Here is an 18,018-nt window from a genome sequence, read left to right on the forward strand (position 1 = left end):
CATTTATGAAATGCAGCCCTCAACTTGACAGCATCTTGGCTCGATGCACCGTGGTTTCCTCCCTTCTTTTTGTTCGACAATACAATTTATTACTCCCTCCTGAGATTACCTGTCAATCAAAATGTGACTTTGAAGATGAGGGTATTTGTTGATGCGAGGTCATGATAGAAAGAGTTTTTATCATGATACGGGAGAAAAATAAAAGGAAATGAAAAGAAAAATTGGTTCCGAAAAAAAACCAAAACTAATCTCGGTGCAAGCACTCTGGTTTGGAGGAAGTAAGACCATGTAGAGTGCATACGCGATTACGATATTATTATTTGTATCAATTGTATTTTCCTCAATTCAAAAAATGTCACCATTTTTACATCAGAAAAGTTACAAAGTTACCATTTTAAGAGAAAAAAAGTCATTGTTACCGGAGAGTGAAGTTGTAATTTAACATAATTAAGTTGTAATATTGCAAGAAAGTTGTCATTTTTCAAGACAAAAGTATCAGAAAAAATTAATTTATAAAAAATAGAAAATCTGCAAAAACTGTTTTTCAATATGCTTCAGAGGGGGGGAAAAAGCTGACAATTGCAAGCACTCTGGTTTGTCCTATTTTCTGCATTGTTTTTTTTACAAGTGAAAAGATGTAAAGTCACAAGTTTAAGTGAAACAAGGAATCGCTTTTGAGAGTGAAGACGTAATTCAACAAGAATCAAGTTGTCATATTAAAGAAAAAAGTTGTAATGTTACAGGATTAAGGCGGCACGGTGGCCGACTGGTTAGAGCGTCAGCCTCACAGTTCTGAGGACCCGGGTTCAATCCCTGGCCCCGCCTGTGTGGAGTTTGCATGTTCTCCCCGTGCCTGCGTGGGTTTTCTCCGGGCACTCCGGTTTCCTCCCACATCCCAAAAACATGCATTAATTGGAGACTCTAAAATTGCCCGTAGGTGTGACTGTGAGTGCGAGTGTGAAAAAAATGGTTTTCTACGTGTTTTGGGGGAAAAAAATGTAAATGGAAATCTGGTTCAACATTTTGCTGCACAGCTGTAAGATCATGCCGACTGGATCATTGTTTGAATACTCTTTTGAATGCATTTTCTTTGTTACGTAGAAAATTGACAAAGTTTTCAAGTCACAAGTTTAAGAGAAAATGTAAACGCTTCTTGAGCGCAAACTCCTAAATCGCTGAGAATAAAGTCATAATATTGAGAGTTAGCAGAAAAAAAGTTACACTTTAGTAAGTCGTAACATTGCAATAAAAAAAAATTACAAATTTGACAAGATCGAGAATAATATAATTATCGTACAAGTCAACACGTTCAATGTTTTCTGCGCTGAACAGACTTATCATTTTAGAAGAATACTGTAAATTTGCAATTTTACAAGGCAAAAAGTTGTAATTTTAGGAGAGAAATGTCATTCACATTTTAGGAGAATAAAGTCGCAATACTGTGAGAAAAATGTTTAACTGAGAAACTTCATCACAACTTCATTCTTTCTGTCTTAAAAAAAAAAGGATGGACCTCCTCTTTCTTTTTTTTTATATTTGTCTGAAACGGACAAATGTGGAGTCGTGTATTTGACTCAGCTTTACCACTACATGCTCCATCTTAGATAACACTGAAAATGTTTTATTTTGTTTTCCACAAGTTATACCGGTTCACTAGCAATCCGCCGGCTTAGGTGTTTCTAAAACAATCGGTTTGTATATATCAACTGCGTGTGGGTGGAATGTAACAAGGAAATAACACAGGTGCTTGAATGCAATGTTGTTTTATTGTCATCAAAACAATACAAGTACAATGTAATAATTTAACAGTTTGTAAAGGTGTTAATGCATCAAAGAGGTTTTAGCCATCTATGTACACTGTTGTCATTTTATAAGAACTGTGATGCTATTTTAGGATAAAATGTTGCCCATTTTAGGACAGTGCGGTCATCATATTTTAATAGTTACGTTACCACAATTCCACCGTAGCCTATGAAAAGAATGTTATTTGACAAGAAAACATCCTGAATTTGGCGCATTTCATGTTGTAATGCTACCAGCCTGCTGACAAGGAAAATTTAATAATATAGCACAGTACAAGTTAAATGTTGGTATTTAACAAGTGGGGGTGTGGGGGGGGTGTCATTGTAAGAGAAAAATGTCATAATTTTCACATTTAAAGTCGTAATGCTACCAGACTGTTGAAATGTGAGACAAATGTTGGGATTTTACAAGAAAATTTCATAATTTGCCACTTTAAAAAGTCGCAAAGCTACCAGACTGGTGAAATACGAGACAAATGTTTTTAAATTTTTAATTGTTTTTTGACAAAAGAAAATCGAAATTATGCACAGTCTTGTTTCTGCCACAAAAGTGAAATACTACAAGATGAATTGTTATCATTTTACAAAGCTAATGTTGGCATTTTAGAAGGTTAATGTCGTAATTTTGTACAATTAAAGTCGTAATGTTACCACATGCGCTTCTGCTAGTCATGATATTAAAAAAACAGTACATGTCATATATTGGCTTATTTATCCTCAGATGCAGACATGAAAAAAGCAGAATTATTGCTGGTTTGCCAGTAACCATGACAACAGTACCAGGCAGGATGCGCTGATGAGTTTTGTTTTGTGGCTCGCTCCACTTGAAACTTCTAGAAAAAAGAAATTAAAATAAAGTAAATGTAAGTAAAGTCATTTATTGAATTAACCCCAACTGGAAATGGGACACTTTTTAAATAACTTACGCGCGCCGTCCACAAAAATGAACGAGATGTCCACGTTGAAGGCCGTGATGTTGGGCGCGACGTTCACCAAAACGCTCGCGATGGCCCTATTGTTGGGAACGGTGCTGGACACGAACGTCAGGTCCATGTTGTTAAGGATGGAGCCATTACTGCCAAATGGGGGGGGGGGGGAAACAATTTTACACCTTGTATTCATGTTATTATTATCGTCATTCTCAACGTGACTTAAACGACAACTGACCTGAACGAAACCACGGTCAAGGTGCGGAATGAAGTGAATGTGATTTGGTAGAAAGGTTCAAGCTGCGGAAATACAAGCAAAGAATAAAGTCGTAACACAACTAAAACTCTGATGAAATACGACGGGGCAAATGTTGGCGTTTTAAAAGAAAAGGAGTATTGGCATTTCACAATTTAAAAAAATAGAAAAATGTACATTTTTTTATGACTTTGTACAAGAGTTACCACAGTTCGTGTGAAATATGAGACGAATGTTTGTCATTTCACAAGAAAAATGTAATTTGTTGCAATGGAAGTAGTAATGTCACCACACTGGTGAAATACGAGATGGAATGTTAGCATTTTTCAAGATAAGTTTGGTCATTTTGCCCATTTAATGTTGCATTACTATGAAAACTGATGAACTAATGTTATTTTTTTTTTAAATGTGAGCAAGTAACAAATGTTTTAATTTCAAAATACAAGTGTAATTTTTCAAATTTCCAACTTGTAATGTTACTACTATGATGAAATACGAGACAAATGTTGGTATTTTATGATATATTTTTTAATCTGGCACATTTAAAGATATAATAGTATGACATTGGTGAAATACTGTATTACAAGTCAAACTGTAATTCCACAAGAGAAATGTCAGCATTTTAAAGGAAAATATCTGGACGGGTATGAGCGTCATCATACTTTTGCACAATTAAAGTCGTAATGTTACCACTACTGTGGTGAAATACTACGAGATGGACAGTGTCATTTTCCAAGAAAAATGGCGGATTTTACATGAAAATCCAAGAAAATTTTCAAAATTTGGTACATTTAAAGACGAAGTGTTACCACAATAGTGAAATACGAGACAAATGTTGGCATTTTATGAGAGAAGTGTCGGCGTTTTACAGCATTTTGAAAAAAATATTATATATATATATATATATATATATATATATATATATATATATATATTGGTTACATTATAAAACTTACAGGGTGTTAATCGTTTGGTTTAAAAAGATTTATTTACCGTTGTCTTGATCGTGGAGGCTCGATTGATAAATGCTGCGGAAAATGAATTTAACAAGTCTGTGGTGAACTCCTCTCCCGCCGATCGGAACGTCACCCGGCGCGTTGTAAGCGCCTCAGCGGTGGTCGGTGCAACGGTTGTCGTGTTTTTCACTGAAAACATCAATCGGGGGACATTTAGCAGACGAATTCAGAAGTGGATGTGGACGGGACGTATCGTAGCTTACCAAAGGCTGTTATGGACTGTGGGTCAATGGGGAGGTTGAAGGCGTTGTTGGGGTTGGACACTTCCTCTTGTAACGTAGTGGCCACGGCCTCTGCGCTGGGAATTGTTTCTCCTGGCGTGGTGGTGTTGTCAAACTCGATGTCCACTTCAGCCTCAATGTTTTCCATTCGCGTCGGGTCTGCTGCAGGCCTGCGTTAGCAACATATTACTGAGATTGTTTCGTGACAACATCCGCAGTGGTTCGAAGACGATGTTACCTGAAGCCTCTGGGGATACAGCGGCTGTAGGCTCTGTACCTCCTTCTGTATATGGCGTCGTACTGTGGCGAGAACACAATTGTTAGCTCCAGTTACACTAAACAATGAAACACCAAACCAACATTGTACTCACCACTACGAAGATTCTATCAGCGAGAACAATGAATTGTGGACTGCTGGGGTTTGCCAGTTCTTGTACATATGGTTCCAACACTACTGCTACAAGAACAACAACAACCAGTGGGGGTGCAAAGGTAGTGGTGGTAGTTGTTGCTGTAGTTGTGGATGTCGTTGATAGAGTGGTTACGTTTACTACTGTTTCGCCAGTTGTTGTTGCTTCTAGAGTTATTGTTGTGAGTGCCTCGGCAGTGGCAGTGCTTGTCATCGGTGTGACGGTTGTCGTGTTTTTCTCTGTAAATATCAATTGGGGCCATTTAGTGGATGAATTCAGAAGTAGATCTGGATGGGATGAATGGTAGCTTACCATTGGCTTCTATGGAATCTTTGTCAATGGTGAGGTTGAAGGTGCTGTTGGGGTTGGACACTTCCTCTTGTAACGTAGTGGCCACGGCGTCTGCACTGGGAATTGTTTCTCCTGTCGTGGTGGAGTTGTTGTCGAACTCAATGTCCACTTCCGCCTCAACGTTGTCCATTCGCGTCTGGACTGCTGCAGGCCTACGATAGCGATGTATGACTTAACATTGTTACGTGATGACATCTGCATCGATTCCAGGTGATGTTACCTGAAGCTTCTGACGATACAGCGGCTGTAGGTTCTGTACCTCCTTCTGTATATGGCGTCGTACTGTGGCGAGAACACAATTGTTAGCTCCAGTTACACTAAACAATGAAACACCAAACAAACATTGTACTCACCACTACGAAGATTCTTTCAGCGAGAACAATGAATTGTGGACTGCTGGGGTTTGCCAGTTCTGGTTCGTATGGTTCCAACAATACTGCTACAACAACAACAACAACAACAACAACCGGTGGGGGTGCAAAGGTAGTGGTGGTAGTTGTTGCTGTAGTTGTGGATGTCGTTGATAGAGTGGTTACGTTTACTACTGTTTCGCCTGTTGTTGTTGCCCCTTTGGTTGTTGTTGCTACTATGGTTGTCGTTGAGCCTTCTGTTGTGTTTGAACCTGCAGTTGTTGTTGCTACTCCGGTTGATGTTGCACCTCTGGTTGTTGCTGCTATTCCAGTTGTTGTTAATCCTCCTGTTGTTGTTGTATCTATTCCAGTCGTTGTCATGCCTCTGGTTGTTGTTGAATCTCTGGCTGTTGTTGCGCCTCCAGTTATTGTGGCACCTGCTGTCATTGTTGTGCCTCCGGTTGTTGTTGCGGCTCCGGTTGTAGTTGTAACTTCGTTTGTTGTGGCACCACCTGTCATTGTTGCGCCTCCGGTCGTTGTTGCTGCTCCAGTTGTTGTCTCTACTCCGGTTGCTGTCACATCTCCGGTTGCTGTGGCACCTATGTTTGTTGTTGCGCTTCTGGTTGTTGTTGCAGCTCCGGTTGTAGTTGGAACTTCGGTTGTTGTTGCTGCTCCAGTTGTTGTCTCTACTCCGGTTGCTGTCACACCTCCGGTTGTTGTGGAGCCTGCTGTCATCGTTACGCCTACGGTTGTTGTTGCACCTCCGGTTGTAGTTGCAACTTCAGTTGTTGTCGCAATTCCTGTCATTGTTGCGTCGCCGGTCGTTGTTGCTGCTCCAGTGGTTGTCTCTACTCCGGTTGCTGTGGCACCTATGTTTGTTGTTGCGCTTCCGGTTGTAGTTGGAACTTCGGTTGTTGTCGCACCTCCTGTCATTGTTGTACCTCCGGTTGTTGTTGCTGCTCCAGTTGTTGTCTCTACTCCGGTTGCTGTCACACCTCCGGTTGTTGTGGAACCTGCTGTCATCGTTACCCCTATAGTTGTTGTTGCACCTCCGGTTGTAGTTGCAACTTCAGTTGTTGTCGCACTTCCTGTCATTGTTGCGTCGCCGGTCGTTGTTGCTGCTCCAGTTGTTGTCTCTACTCCGGTTTCTGTCACACCTCTGGTTGTTGTGGCACCTGCGGTCATTGTTGTGCCTCCGGTTGTTGTTGCTGCTCCAGTTGTTATAGCACCCGTGATTGTTGTTGCGCCTCCGGTTGCTGTCACACCTCCGGTTGTTGTGGGACCTGCTGTCATCGTTGCGCCCACGGTTGTTGTTGCTGCTCCAGTTGTTGTCTCTATTGTGGTTCCTGACACACCTCCGGTTGTTGTGGAACCTGCTGTCATCGTTACGTCTACGGTTGTTGTTGCACCTCCGGTTGTCGTTGCAACTTCAGTTGTTGTCGCACTTCCTGTCATTGTTGCGTCGCCGGTCGTTGTTGCTGCTCCAGTTGTTGTCTCTACTCCGGTTGCTGTCACACCTCCGGTTGTTGTGGCACCTGCGGTCATTGTTGTGCCTCCGGTTGTTGTTGCTGCTCCAGTTGTTATAGCACCCGTGATTGTTGTTGGGCCTCCGGTTGTAGTTGCAACTTCGGTTGTTGTCACACTTCCTGTCATTGTTGCGTCGCCAGTCGTTGTTGCTGCTCCAGTTGTTGTCTCTACTCCGGTTGCTGTCACACCTCCGGTTGTTGTGGAGCCTGCTGTCATCGTTACGCCTACGGTTGTTGTTGCACCTCCGGTTGTAGTTGCAACTTCAGTTGTTGTCGCACTTCCTGTCATTGTTGCGTCGCCGGTCGTTGTTGCTGCTCCAGTGGTTGTCTCTACTCCGGTTGCTGTGGCACCTATGTTTGTTGTTGCGCTTCCGGTTGTAGTTGGAACTTCGGTTGTTGTCGCACCTCCTGTCATTGTTGTACCTCCGGTTGTTGTTGCTGCTCCAGTTGTTGTCTCTACTCCGGTTGCTGTCACACCTCCGGTTGTTGTGGAACCTGCTGTCATCGTTACCCCTATAGTTGTTGTTGCACCTCCGGTTGTAGTTGCAACTTCAGTTGTTGTCGCACTTCCTGTCATTGTTGCGTCGCCGGTCGTTGTTGCTGCTCCAGTTGTTGTCTCTACTCCGGTTTCTGTCACACCTCTGGTTGTTGTGGCACCTGCGGTCATTGTTGTGCCTCCGGTTGTTGTTGCTGCTCCAGTTGTTATAGCACCCGTGATTGTTGTTGCGCCTCCGGTTGCTGTCACACCTCCGGTTGTTGTGGCACCTGCTGTCATCGTTGCGCCCACGGTTGTTGTTGCTGCTCCAGTTGTTGTCTCTATTGTGGTTCCTGACACACCTCCGGTTGTTGTGGAACCTGCTGTCATCGTTACGTCTACGGTTGTTGTTGCACCTCCGGTTGTCGTTGCAACTTCAGTTGTTGTCGCACTTCCTGTCATTGTTGCGTCGCCGGTCGTTGTTGCTGCTCCAGTTGTTGTCTCTACTCCGGTTGCTGTCACACCTCCGGTTGTTGTGGCACCTGCGGTCATTGTTGTGCCTCCGGTTGTTGTTGCTGCTCCAGTTGTTATAGCACCCGTGATTGTTGTTGGGCCTCCGGTTGTAGTTGCAACTTCGGTTGTTGTCACACTTCCTGTCATTGTTGCGTCGCCAGTCGTTGTTGCTGCTCCAGTTGTTGTCTCTACTCCGGTTGCTGTCACACCTCCGGTTGTTGTGGCACCTGCGGTCATTGCTGCGCCTCCGGTTGTTGTTGCTGCTCCAGTTGTCACAGCCACAACTGTTGTTGTTCCCAGAGTCGCTACTGGTGCATTACATACAAGAGCAACTGTGAAGATCAGACAGATTAGTTGCCTACTCTTACGGTACCAGTCATATGCTTCATAACACAGAAATGACATATTTACCGAAAAGCAGCAACAAAGTTGATAACCCTGGTGCAGCACTCATTGTTTCTGTGCTTAAACCTGCAAAATGTGAACGCACAATAAATCAAACAAATTGATTGATTGATTTAAATTCTGGTGCTTTTTGGTATGAATTAATCATAATGTGATCGTTTTCCCAGTAAAGAATATAATTTTGTCTTTGCCCAAACTTTGAATTTATGTTAATATATTGTATAATTTTGGTCTCCTTAAATTTTTCTGTTCCACAATATTGCAATTATATTAACAGTTTAATTTAATTATACTGATTATTTATTTTTCAATAGTCTTTGTTTTTCCTATAAATGTTTTTATTCAACTTGCGTGTAAAAGAAAATATATTGTAAAGTAAAATTTATTGATGCATGATAAATAAATACAAGCCCAATTCCAATGAAGTTGGGACGTGTTAAACATAAATAAAAACAGAATACAATGATTTGCAAATCATGTTCAACCTATATTTAATTTAATACAATACAAAGCAAATAATCATTAACTTAGAATTTTATGGCTGCAACACGTTCCACAAAAGCTGGGACAGGTGGCAAAAAAGACTGAAAAAGTTGAGGAATTCTCATCAAACACGTTTGGAACATCCCACAGACGAATTGGGAACAGGTGGGTGTCATGATTGGGTATAGAAGGAGCTTCCCTGAATTGCTCAATCATTCACAAGCAAAGATGGGGTGGGGTTCACCTCTTTGTGAACAAGTGCATGAGAAAATAGTCAAACAGTTTAAGGAGAATGTTCCTCATGTACAATTGCAAGGAATTTAGGGATTTCATCATCTACTGTCCATAATGTCATCAAAAGGTTGAGAGAATCTGGAGAAATCGCTGCATGTAAGCGGCAAGTCCGAAAACCAACATTGAATGCCCGTGACCTTCGATCCCTCAGGCGGCACTCCATCAAAAACCGACATCAACGTGTAAAGGATATCACCACATGGGCTCAGGAACACTTCAGAAAACCAATGTCAGTAAATACAGTTTGGCGCTACATCCGTAAGTGCAACTTGAAACTCTACTATGCAAAGCAAAAGCCATTTATCAACAAGCCCACCCTATACTTATGTATAATGCGCACTATTGACTTTTGACAATTTTTTTGGGGGGGGGAAATGCGCATTATAAGAAATTACAGTAAATATAGGTTGAGCATGATTTGCAAATCATTGTATTATGTTTTTATTGATGTTTAACACAATGTCCCAACTTCATTGGAATTGGGTTTGTATGTTAACACTGACTTATTTAAATTTTTTTTTTTTTACCATAAAAACATCAAAATATTGCAATGTTTCAAAAATGTTTTTACACAAATTGATTGTAAAGTCTTGTTCAATGCCCACTCTATTGCAGGGATTTTTAGTTGAATAAAATAGATTTTCAATTTTATTAAAAACAAAATTAAATTAAGACTGGCGGCACGGTGGCCGACTGGTTAGAGCGTCAGCTGCACAGTTCTGAGGACCCGGGTTCAATCCCTGGCCCTGCCTGTGTGGAGTTTGCATGTTCTCCCTGTGCCTGCGTGGGTTTTCTCCGGGCACTCCGGTTTCCTCACACATCCCAAAAACATGCATTAATTAGAGACCCTAAAATTGCGCGTAGGCGTGACTGTGAGTGCGAATGGTTGTTTGTTTGTATGTGCCCTGCGATTGGCTGGCAACCAGTTCAGGGTGTACCCCGCCTCCTGCCCGATGACAGCTGGGATAGGCTCCAGCACGCCCGCGACCCTAGTGAGGAGAAGCGGCTCAGAAAATGGATGGATGGATGCATAAATTAAGACTCAAGTTATAAATTTCTCAATCCATCCATCCATTTTCTTTACCGCTTATCCTCGCTAGGGTTGTGGGCTGCTGGAGCCTATCCCAGCTACCTTCGGGCGGGTGGCGGGGTACACCCTGAACCGGTTGCCAGCCAATCGCAGGGCACACAGAAACAAACAACCATTCGCACTCACATTCACACCCACGGGCAATTTAAAGTCGTCAATCCAACCTACCACGCATGTTTTTGGGACGTGGGAGGAAACCGGAGTGCCCGGAGAAAACCCACGCAGGCACAGGGAGAAAATGCAAACTCCACACAGGCGGGGCCGGGATTTGCACCCCGGTCCCCAGAACTGTGAGGCAGAAGTGCTAACCAGTTGTGCCCCGTGCCGACACATTTCTCAATAAAGGATCTTATTTTCCGAACCCCAAATTGTAGTTTAACTTAAATATTTCCTTCTAGGTTCACTGCATTGCAGTGATGTTTTTAATCAAATTTTAATTGTAATTTTATGAATATCCATCCATCCATCCATTTTCTACCGCTTATCCGAGGTCATGTCGCGGGGGCAGTAGCTTTAGCAGGGACGCCCAGACTTCCCTCTCCCCAGCCACTTCATCCAGCTCTTCCGGGGGGGATCCCGAGGCGTTCCCAGGCCAGCCGGAGGACATTGTCTCTCCAGCGTGTCCTGGGTCGTCCTCGGGTTCTCCTCTCGGTGGGACGTGCCCGGAACACCTCACCAGGGAGGCGTCCGGGAGGCATCCGAATCAGATGCCCCAGCCACCTCATCTGGCTCCTCTTGATGTGGAGGAGCAGCGACTCTACTCTGAGATCCTCCCGGAGGACCGAGCTTCTCACCCTATCTCTAAGGGAGAGCCCGGACACCCTGCGGAGGAAACTCATTTCAGGCGCTTGATCTTGTTCTTCCAGTCACGAGCCACAGCTCGTGACCATAGGTGACGGAAGGAACGTAGATCGACCGGTAAATCGAGAGCTTCGCCTTCCGGCTTAGCTCCTTCTTTACCACAACAGATCGATACAAAGTCTGCATCACTGCAGACGCTGCACCGATCCGCCTGTCGATCTCCCGTTCCATTCTTCCCTCACTCGTGAACAAGACCCCAAGATACTTGAACTCCTCCACTTGGGGCAGGATCTCATCCCCGACCTGGAGAGGGCACGCCACCTTTTCCGACTGAGGACCATGGTCTCAGATTTGGAGGTGCTGATTCTCATCCCAGCCGCTTCACACTCAGCTGCGAACTGCTCCAGTGAGAGTTGGAGGTCACGGCTTGATGAAGCCAACAGAACCACATCATCTGCAAAAAGCAGAGATGCAACACTGAGGCCACCAAACCGGATCCCTTCTACGCCTTGGCTGTGCCTAGAAATTCTGTCCGTAAAAGTTATGAACAGAATCGGTGACAAAGGGCAGCCTTGGCGGAGTCCAACACTCACCGGAAATGAGTTAGACTTACTGCCGGATATGCGGACCAAACTCTGACTCCGGTCGTACAGGGTCGAACGCCTTCTCCAAGTCCACAAAACACATGTAGACTGGTTGGGTGAACTCCCATGCACCCTCGAGGACCCTGCCGAGGGTGTAGAGCTGGTCCACTGTTCCACGGCCAGGACGAAAACCACACTGCTCCTCCTGAATCTGAGGTTCGACAGACCCTCCTCTCCAGCACCTCTGAATAGACCTTACCAGGGAGGCCGAGGAGTGTGATCCCCCTGTAGTTGGAACACACCCTCTCCGGTCCCCCTTCTTAAAAAGGGGGACCACCACCCCAGTCTGCCAATCCAGAGGCAATGTCCCCGATGTCCATGCGATGTTGCAGAGGCGTGTTAACCAGGACAGCCCGACAACATCCAGAGCCTTGAGGAACTCCGGGCGAATCTCATCCACCCCCTGCCACCGAGAAGCTTTTTAACCACCTCGGTGACCTCAACCCTAGAGATAGGAGATCCCGCCTCAGAGAACCCAGACTCTGCTCCCTCATAGGAAGGCGTGTCGGTGGAATTGAGGAGGTCTTCGAATTATTCTCCCCACCGGCTCACAACGTCCCGAGTCGAGGTCAGCAGCGCCCCATCCCCACTATACACAGTGTTGATGCTGCACTGCTTCCCCCACTGCTTTTTATGAATATCTGTTGTATTATTAATTTATACTGTATCACATTTTTGTTTCTCTAATTCTTCTGTTTTACAATCATGGCTTGATAAATGATTAGATTTGATTAAAATTGTCATAGTAAAGTATGTGAAATGCACTTACCTCTACCCAGTCAGAGATTTAAAAAAAATCTGACAACATATCAAACTGAAAAAAAAAAAATAATTAATTGTGGCTTATCAATAAAAACATTTTAATTAACTTTTCAATGTAAAAATTAAAAAAAATGCACTTACCTCTCTCCAATCAAAGATTGAAAAAAATATCTGAAAAAGATTGAAATTAAAAAATCACAAAACGTAATTGTGGTTTTCACATAATGAGATAAGGAAAAAAAAAAAGTAAAATATTTTTTAATCATACCAATTTTTGCTACATTTACAAAAAAAAAGGAAAATGTATTCTATTAACTTGAAACTTATAAAGCACTTACCTCGCCCTGTTTGTCTTTTTTTGTTTTTGTTTTGTCTTTTTACATCTCCATGATTAAACAGATGTGTGTGGTTTTGTCCGCCCCGTCGGGTTCCTCATCCTTAATGCGGTCGCGTGCGTTTGTATGTACAAGAGTATATATAGGGAGGAAGGTGAAGGGTATTGACGTGCCTCATAAATTGTGCAAAAGGTTTGATGGCATGGAGTGATGCTGACAGAGAAAACAAAAGAAACAAAACTGCCCAAACCACTGTTATTTCTTTGTGGAGAACCCTTCCCAAGACAACAACGGAAGAATTCCACCGACGTAAACCAACTCGGTGACATTTTTATTCAAAACCTGGGAAAATATTTTTGGGGGTTTGTGTTGCAACAGTTCAAGTATTGCTAACGATGGGGAGTTTTAGGGTGCAAAATAAGCACCGGCCTCCTGAAGAAATACAAAGAAAACAAAGATAAACCAGTTTGCAAACAGGCCGTTTTGTTACAGGAATTATGATGATAAGAAACAGAGCAATGTATGTAGGGTCAAAAAAGTAATAAGTCTAAATTAAATAAATATAATATTTCTTGTTTTACTGTTGAATTTGCATTGAGAAATTTTCATTTGTGAAACACGTATACTGACACAACAGTTGGCCACAGAAATGGGAAGCCAAACATCACACTTACAGTACATATTGATGACTAAAAATTGTTTTTACAAAATTAAACATAAATGGAATATTTATTGTTTTACTGTTGAATTGACATTAGGAATTTCATCTGACATGGCATTCTTTTGCATTTTGGGGCGAGAGAAATGGGAACCCACGCAGTAAAACAACACATACTGTACATAATGACTACTAAAAAGTAATTACAGGATGCATCAATATAACGTTTACTGATTTAGTGTAAAATTTGCATTTGGGAAAAATCACGACATGACAATTGGTGAAAGAAACGGGAATCCACTCAGCAAAACAACACATACATAATGACTACTAAAAATAAATTAGAGGATTAAACACATAAATGTAATTTTTATTGTTTTAGTGTCAAATTCGCATTTGGGAAATACAAAGAGACGACAGCATTTTAAGTTCACTTGGGTTATATTTGGCTGATATTTACATTGGTTTGATGATCAAAAATATAAGAATTTGAGTAGGGGGGCAATATTTTTTCAAGGCACTGTATGTAACAGGAACACACATTTGAATTCAGCCTTTGAGAAATAATGCACACCCTCACACATTTGTCAAGGAGTGTCTTATCAGTGGAACTTTTTTTTTTTTTTTTTCTTTGAGACATTTTTGTCTTGTCCATTTGTCATAGGGGTTGATGGAAGAGTGCCATTGTTATCATTATCTGTGGAGGCATGCACTCCATGACGTCGGGCCGGTGCTTTGGAGCGTGGCGTTGCAAGCCAGCAATACCCCACGTATTACCCCTCCCCTACATTGAGATTATTTTAAAGAGAGAATTTGGGGCAAAGGTTACTTACCAGGGATATTCAAATAATTAAGAATTGATTTTGGAGCAAAAATTCTCTTTTTTTTTTCTTCCATTACATTTCTTAAATGTTCTTGAATTTTGTCTAAAAAAATTTATTACACCCACTATCCTAACGTTTAATTCAAAGTTATAATTATATATATATTTTTTATAGATGTTTAATTTTTTGCAGGGGGCAAAACTCGTTCATATTTTCATTTTTTATATTTTAATTAAAATGTATATTTTAAAAACAATTAAATTGTGTTATACATATTTGTTTTACAAAACGTATGAATTCTCAATTTTTTGAAAGTTTTTTTTCATTCCAATTTTTTGAATCATAAATCTTTAGAAACTAATTCATTTGTCAATTAAGAAATTATATAGCGTGGTACAGAATGGTTCTCTCTTGAAAATTGTTAACTTCTGTTCACACTTTGCTTGACAATTGAAATTCAAGACTAGTTGTTTAAAATGTATGTTTTATGAACAGGTAAACATATCCTTGGGCATTTGTGGATAAGATCATAAAACTTATTCATATTAGATTATTTCTGTTGTTGTTTCCATTTTGTCTGTTTTGCAGAAGCATGATAGAAAGTTTTATCTTGGTGATTAATATGGCAATGATTACTTCTTCTTTGTAAAGAAATTGTGGTTTCCCTCAGATTTTGGAATGGGCTCATAATGGATATTCATATTGGATCATATTTTTTGCACTTTGGCGGCACGGTGGCCGACTGGTTAGAGCGTCAGCCTCACAGTTCTGAGGACCCGGGTTTAATCCCCGGCCCCGCCTGTGTGGAGTTTGCATGTTCTCCCCGTGCCTGCGTGGGTTTTCTCCGGGCACTCCGGTTTCCTCCCATATCCCAAAAACATGCATTAATTGGAGACTCTAAATTGCCCGTAGGCATGACTGTGAGTGCGAATGGTTGTTTGTTTGTATGTGCCCTGCGATTGGCTGGCAACCAGTTCAGGGTGTACCCCGCCTCCTGCCCGATGACAGCTGGGATAGGCTCCAGCACGCCCGCGACCCTAGTGAGGAGAAGCGGCTCAGAAAATGGATGGATGGATGGATGAAGAACTGTCATCATCTTCAGTGTCTTAGATTGGATCCCAGTCAGTATCATTGAGGTTACCTGAAAGAGAAAAGCAAACAACCTAAGATTTTAAAAAGTTGAGTGCAGTCGTGGTCCAAGTCCAGTCATCTGTCAAATCTATAAATACTTCATGAAATGAAATTTGTTGCAGTGGTAATATTGTTTTATTGACTTTTTTCTACGAAGATGTTTTTTTTTTAATGGCCCATCGAGATAAACAGATTCAGTTCAAAATAAAAGCCAATAGATTGCATAGCGTCGACGAACATGCAGATCCACTGGCACCCAATTTGAAGCACTACATTCTTTCTGAGTTGTAAATTAATCTTTGAAGCTCATTTTCTGGGATAATTTTGCAAGAGGTGAAGCCTGGTTTCATGGGCACGGCCATTTTGGGAATGGGAGTTGACTGATGAATCAGGGATAGTGCTAAATTCAAAAATGGACTGCTCCATGTACTTAAAAATTGGAATTTACCTTAATTTAGACTGTGCAGCATTAATCTGACAAAGATGCAGTTTCTCTATTTCTGCAATTAACTTAAAAATAGCAAAAATTGAGTTAGCCCGCTCTCCTTCCCATTGGCTCAGTTGTTCCCGTGCAAAATAGAGAATTTTCACTTTACTGAAATTGAGCATTTGGACCCCCAAAGGTAGCCCTCGTCTATTTTAGTGTTACTTAATGCAAAATGAAATCAGTCGGGTAATTAATGTCTCCAAATGATGCTTATCCAGGGCTGAGCGTGAAGGACCGACGGAAAGGTTTTATCAGCCTTTGTCTTATTTCAACATCTTACATACAAGGGGCATTTTTCACATGTCTGGCATACTGACTTGCCACATCTTTGGGTGTCTGTCTACAGATTAACATCTGATTGGTGTTGCAGATTGTTGTCTACCAACCAGTCTTGCACTGGCTGACTACGTCTTCACGCCTGCCCTCCTAACAATGGGCTATTTTCTTTTCCTTTTGGAAAGTACATTGATATGACATAGCATTCTCAGGCACATTTTTTGGCAACTGAAAAGTAAATACATTTTACAAATGAGGATTGGCTAAAAATCGTTGGGTAAAAAACGCAGCAACCTCATTCAGTCTTTTGAAGACCGAAATGGAACAATCCTCAGGGTAACGTGTAGTGAACCCAATAACAGTCTACTTATGCAAGTCAATCCAGAAATCGGCAGAGTAGAACCACCTACTACCATGCTCGACACCAACGAACTAACTTGGAAGGAGGTAAAGGAAGTGGTTAAAAAGGCACGGACTGGCACACACCCCTGGGACTTTTTCACTGGGTGTGGGGCCACTCACTTATTGCGATAAATAACTCATGAATATGCAAATTGCTTGTGTATCCCCTCACTTATACTCTCGTCCTGTACTTGTATAATTTACATAGTTAATCCCACCACACTTCCCACCTGTCAAACAGGACAAAAAGAAAAGAAAAAAGAAATCATCTAAAAGTTCAAAATAGTCATGATGATGTGTCCAGTTGAGCAATGACGGCGCTACAACATGAGACTACACCCGAAAATGATAGCATCTGTGATTGTGCTGATAGGTGACGACATTTCGTGAAGAACAATAAGATCTTTGTGTTAGCACAAAGCTATGGGCAACCATGACAACTTCATGCACACAAGATGAATAAAGAGACCAAAAATTTAGATTTGGAATCAAAACATCACCTTGCAAAAACATAGTTTTAAACTGGACACTGAACTACATTTCCCATGAGCTGCTAACCTCCAGCTAGTGCTAGCAGCTCACGTTAGCTATCTACTCCACTTAAGGAGTTTGGGTTCCAGATTCTCGTTTGACATTTGGATTATGCTAGTCAGTGTAGGAGTTAGTCGGCTAACCTACAGCTAACTCTTGTTGCTAAGGCTAACAGTCGACTTTACTGCCTTTGGTAGTTTACGTTCTGGATTCCTGTTCAAAATTTGGACTGCGTTACAGTCACCACAGCAGTTGGCCAGCTAACCGACAGCTCGCACCAGCTGTATGTTGGACGGCTCGTTGTGTAACAGCTAGCTGAGTACCCTACAGCTAGTTATAGTTTAACGGAGGTTGGAACCCATGAAGCCAACGCATCACCAGTTGGAAGTCAACCCCAAACCCTTACTCCCAATCTGAGTCATCGTACCACTTTAACGGTGGCGATCCTGCGCTGTCCAGCCCCACCGGGGCTCAAACCCACGCCGCCAGAATTTCACCGGTTGAAAGTCAAGTGGGCTGACCACTGAGCTAAAAGGCCAATAACCTGGGCCAATAACTCTGTGACCAGCACCCTGTTTTGAGGATTTGAGGATCTCAACATACATTTGAACCGTGCCATCTGTTACACTAGCAGCTAATCTTAGCTGTTGACTCCACTGCCTTTTGAAGTTTGGTTTTGACATTTGGACCGTGTTACAGTCGGTATACTGTAGCAGCTCGCTGGCTAAGCTGCTGCCAACTCTCGCAGCTAATGTTAGTTACTGACTCCACTTTCTTTATGACTTTGGGGTCCAGATTCCTGTTGGATGTTTGGACCGTGTTACCGTTGGAATAACAGTTAGCTGGCAAAAATTTACGGCTTGTCCTAGTAGTAGATTAGCCAAAAATGGCTGGCCAGCTAATCCACAAGTAATTTACAGCTAACGAGAGGAGTAGGTTAGCTAGCTAGCCATATTCATGCTCTCTGGCAAGGTTACTGTTAGCATTAGTAGTCAACTTCGCTTGGTGACTTCACCTACTGCTAGCTCTTACAGCTTTCGTTAGTC

General features: G+C 42.1%; 1 protein-coding gene across 3 annotated transcripts; it reads right to left on the minus strand.

The window, feature by feature from the left end:
• Nucleotides 1-1,747: 1,747 nt before the first annotated feature.
• LOC133472858 (mucin-22-like) lies at nt 1,748-12,788 on the minus strand. Of its 3 annotated transcripts, XM_061764325.1 has the most exons (14): nt 12,667-12,788; nt 12,470-12,499; nt 12,336-12,380; nt 8,261-8,320; nt 5,339-8,181; nt 5,206-5,267; nt 4,947-5,137; nt 4,596-4,873; nt 4,463-4,524; nt 4,207-4,394; nt 3,981-4,132; nt 2,970-3,031; nt 2,729-2,877; nt 1,748-2,635 (listed from the first exon to the last, which is right to left on the minus strand). In XM_061764325.1, exons 4-14 carry the CDS (start codon nt 8,301-8,303, stop codon nt 2,547-2,549), a joined length of 4,119 nt encoding a protein of 1,372 aa, XP_061620309.1. In that variant the 5' UTR covers nt 8,304-8,320; nt 12,336-12,380; nt 12,470-12,499; nt 12,667-12,788; the 3' UTR covers nt 1,748-2,546. The 3 variants fall into 3 exon arrangements, with proteins under 3 accessions (XP_061620309.1, XP_061620310.1, XP_061620311.1); XM_061764326.1 differs by lacking the exons at nt 12,336-12,380; nt 12,667-12,788 and having other exon boundaries at nt 12,470-12,488; XM_061764327.1 differs by lacking the exons at nt 4,596-4,873; nt 4,947-5,137; nt 5,206-5,267 and having other exon boundaries at nt 12,667-12,787.
• Between the last annotated feature and the right edge of the window lie 5,230 nt (nt 12,789-18,018).

The sequence above is a fragment of the Phyllopteryx taeniolatus genome, chromosome 23 (genome assembly GCF_024500385.1).
Source record: "Phyllopteryx taeniolatus isolate TA_2022b chromosome 23, UOR_Ptae_1.2, whole genome shotgun sequence".
Lineage (NCBI taxonomy): Eukaryota > Metazoa > Chordata > Actinopteri > Syngnathiformes > Syngnathidae > Phyllopteryx > Phyllopteryx taeniolatus.

Bases quoted from the DNA above. Each gene is read 5' to 3' on its own strand.
- LOC133472858 (XM_061764325.1), bottom strand. From the start codon at position 8,303: ATGAGTGCTGCACCAGGGTTATCAACTTTGTTGCTGCTTTTCG. The intron at 8,182-8,260 runs GTAAATATGTCA...TGATCTTCACAG, and splicing joins AACTTTGTTGCTGCTTTTCG to TTGCTCTTGTATGTAATGCA. The intron at 4,874-4,946 runs GTAAGCTACCAT...TGATATTTACAG, and splicing joins AGATTCCATAGAAGCCAATG to AGAAAAACACGACAACCGTC.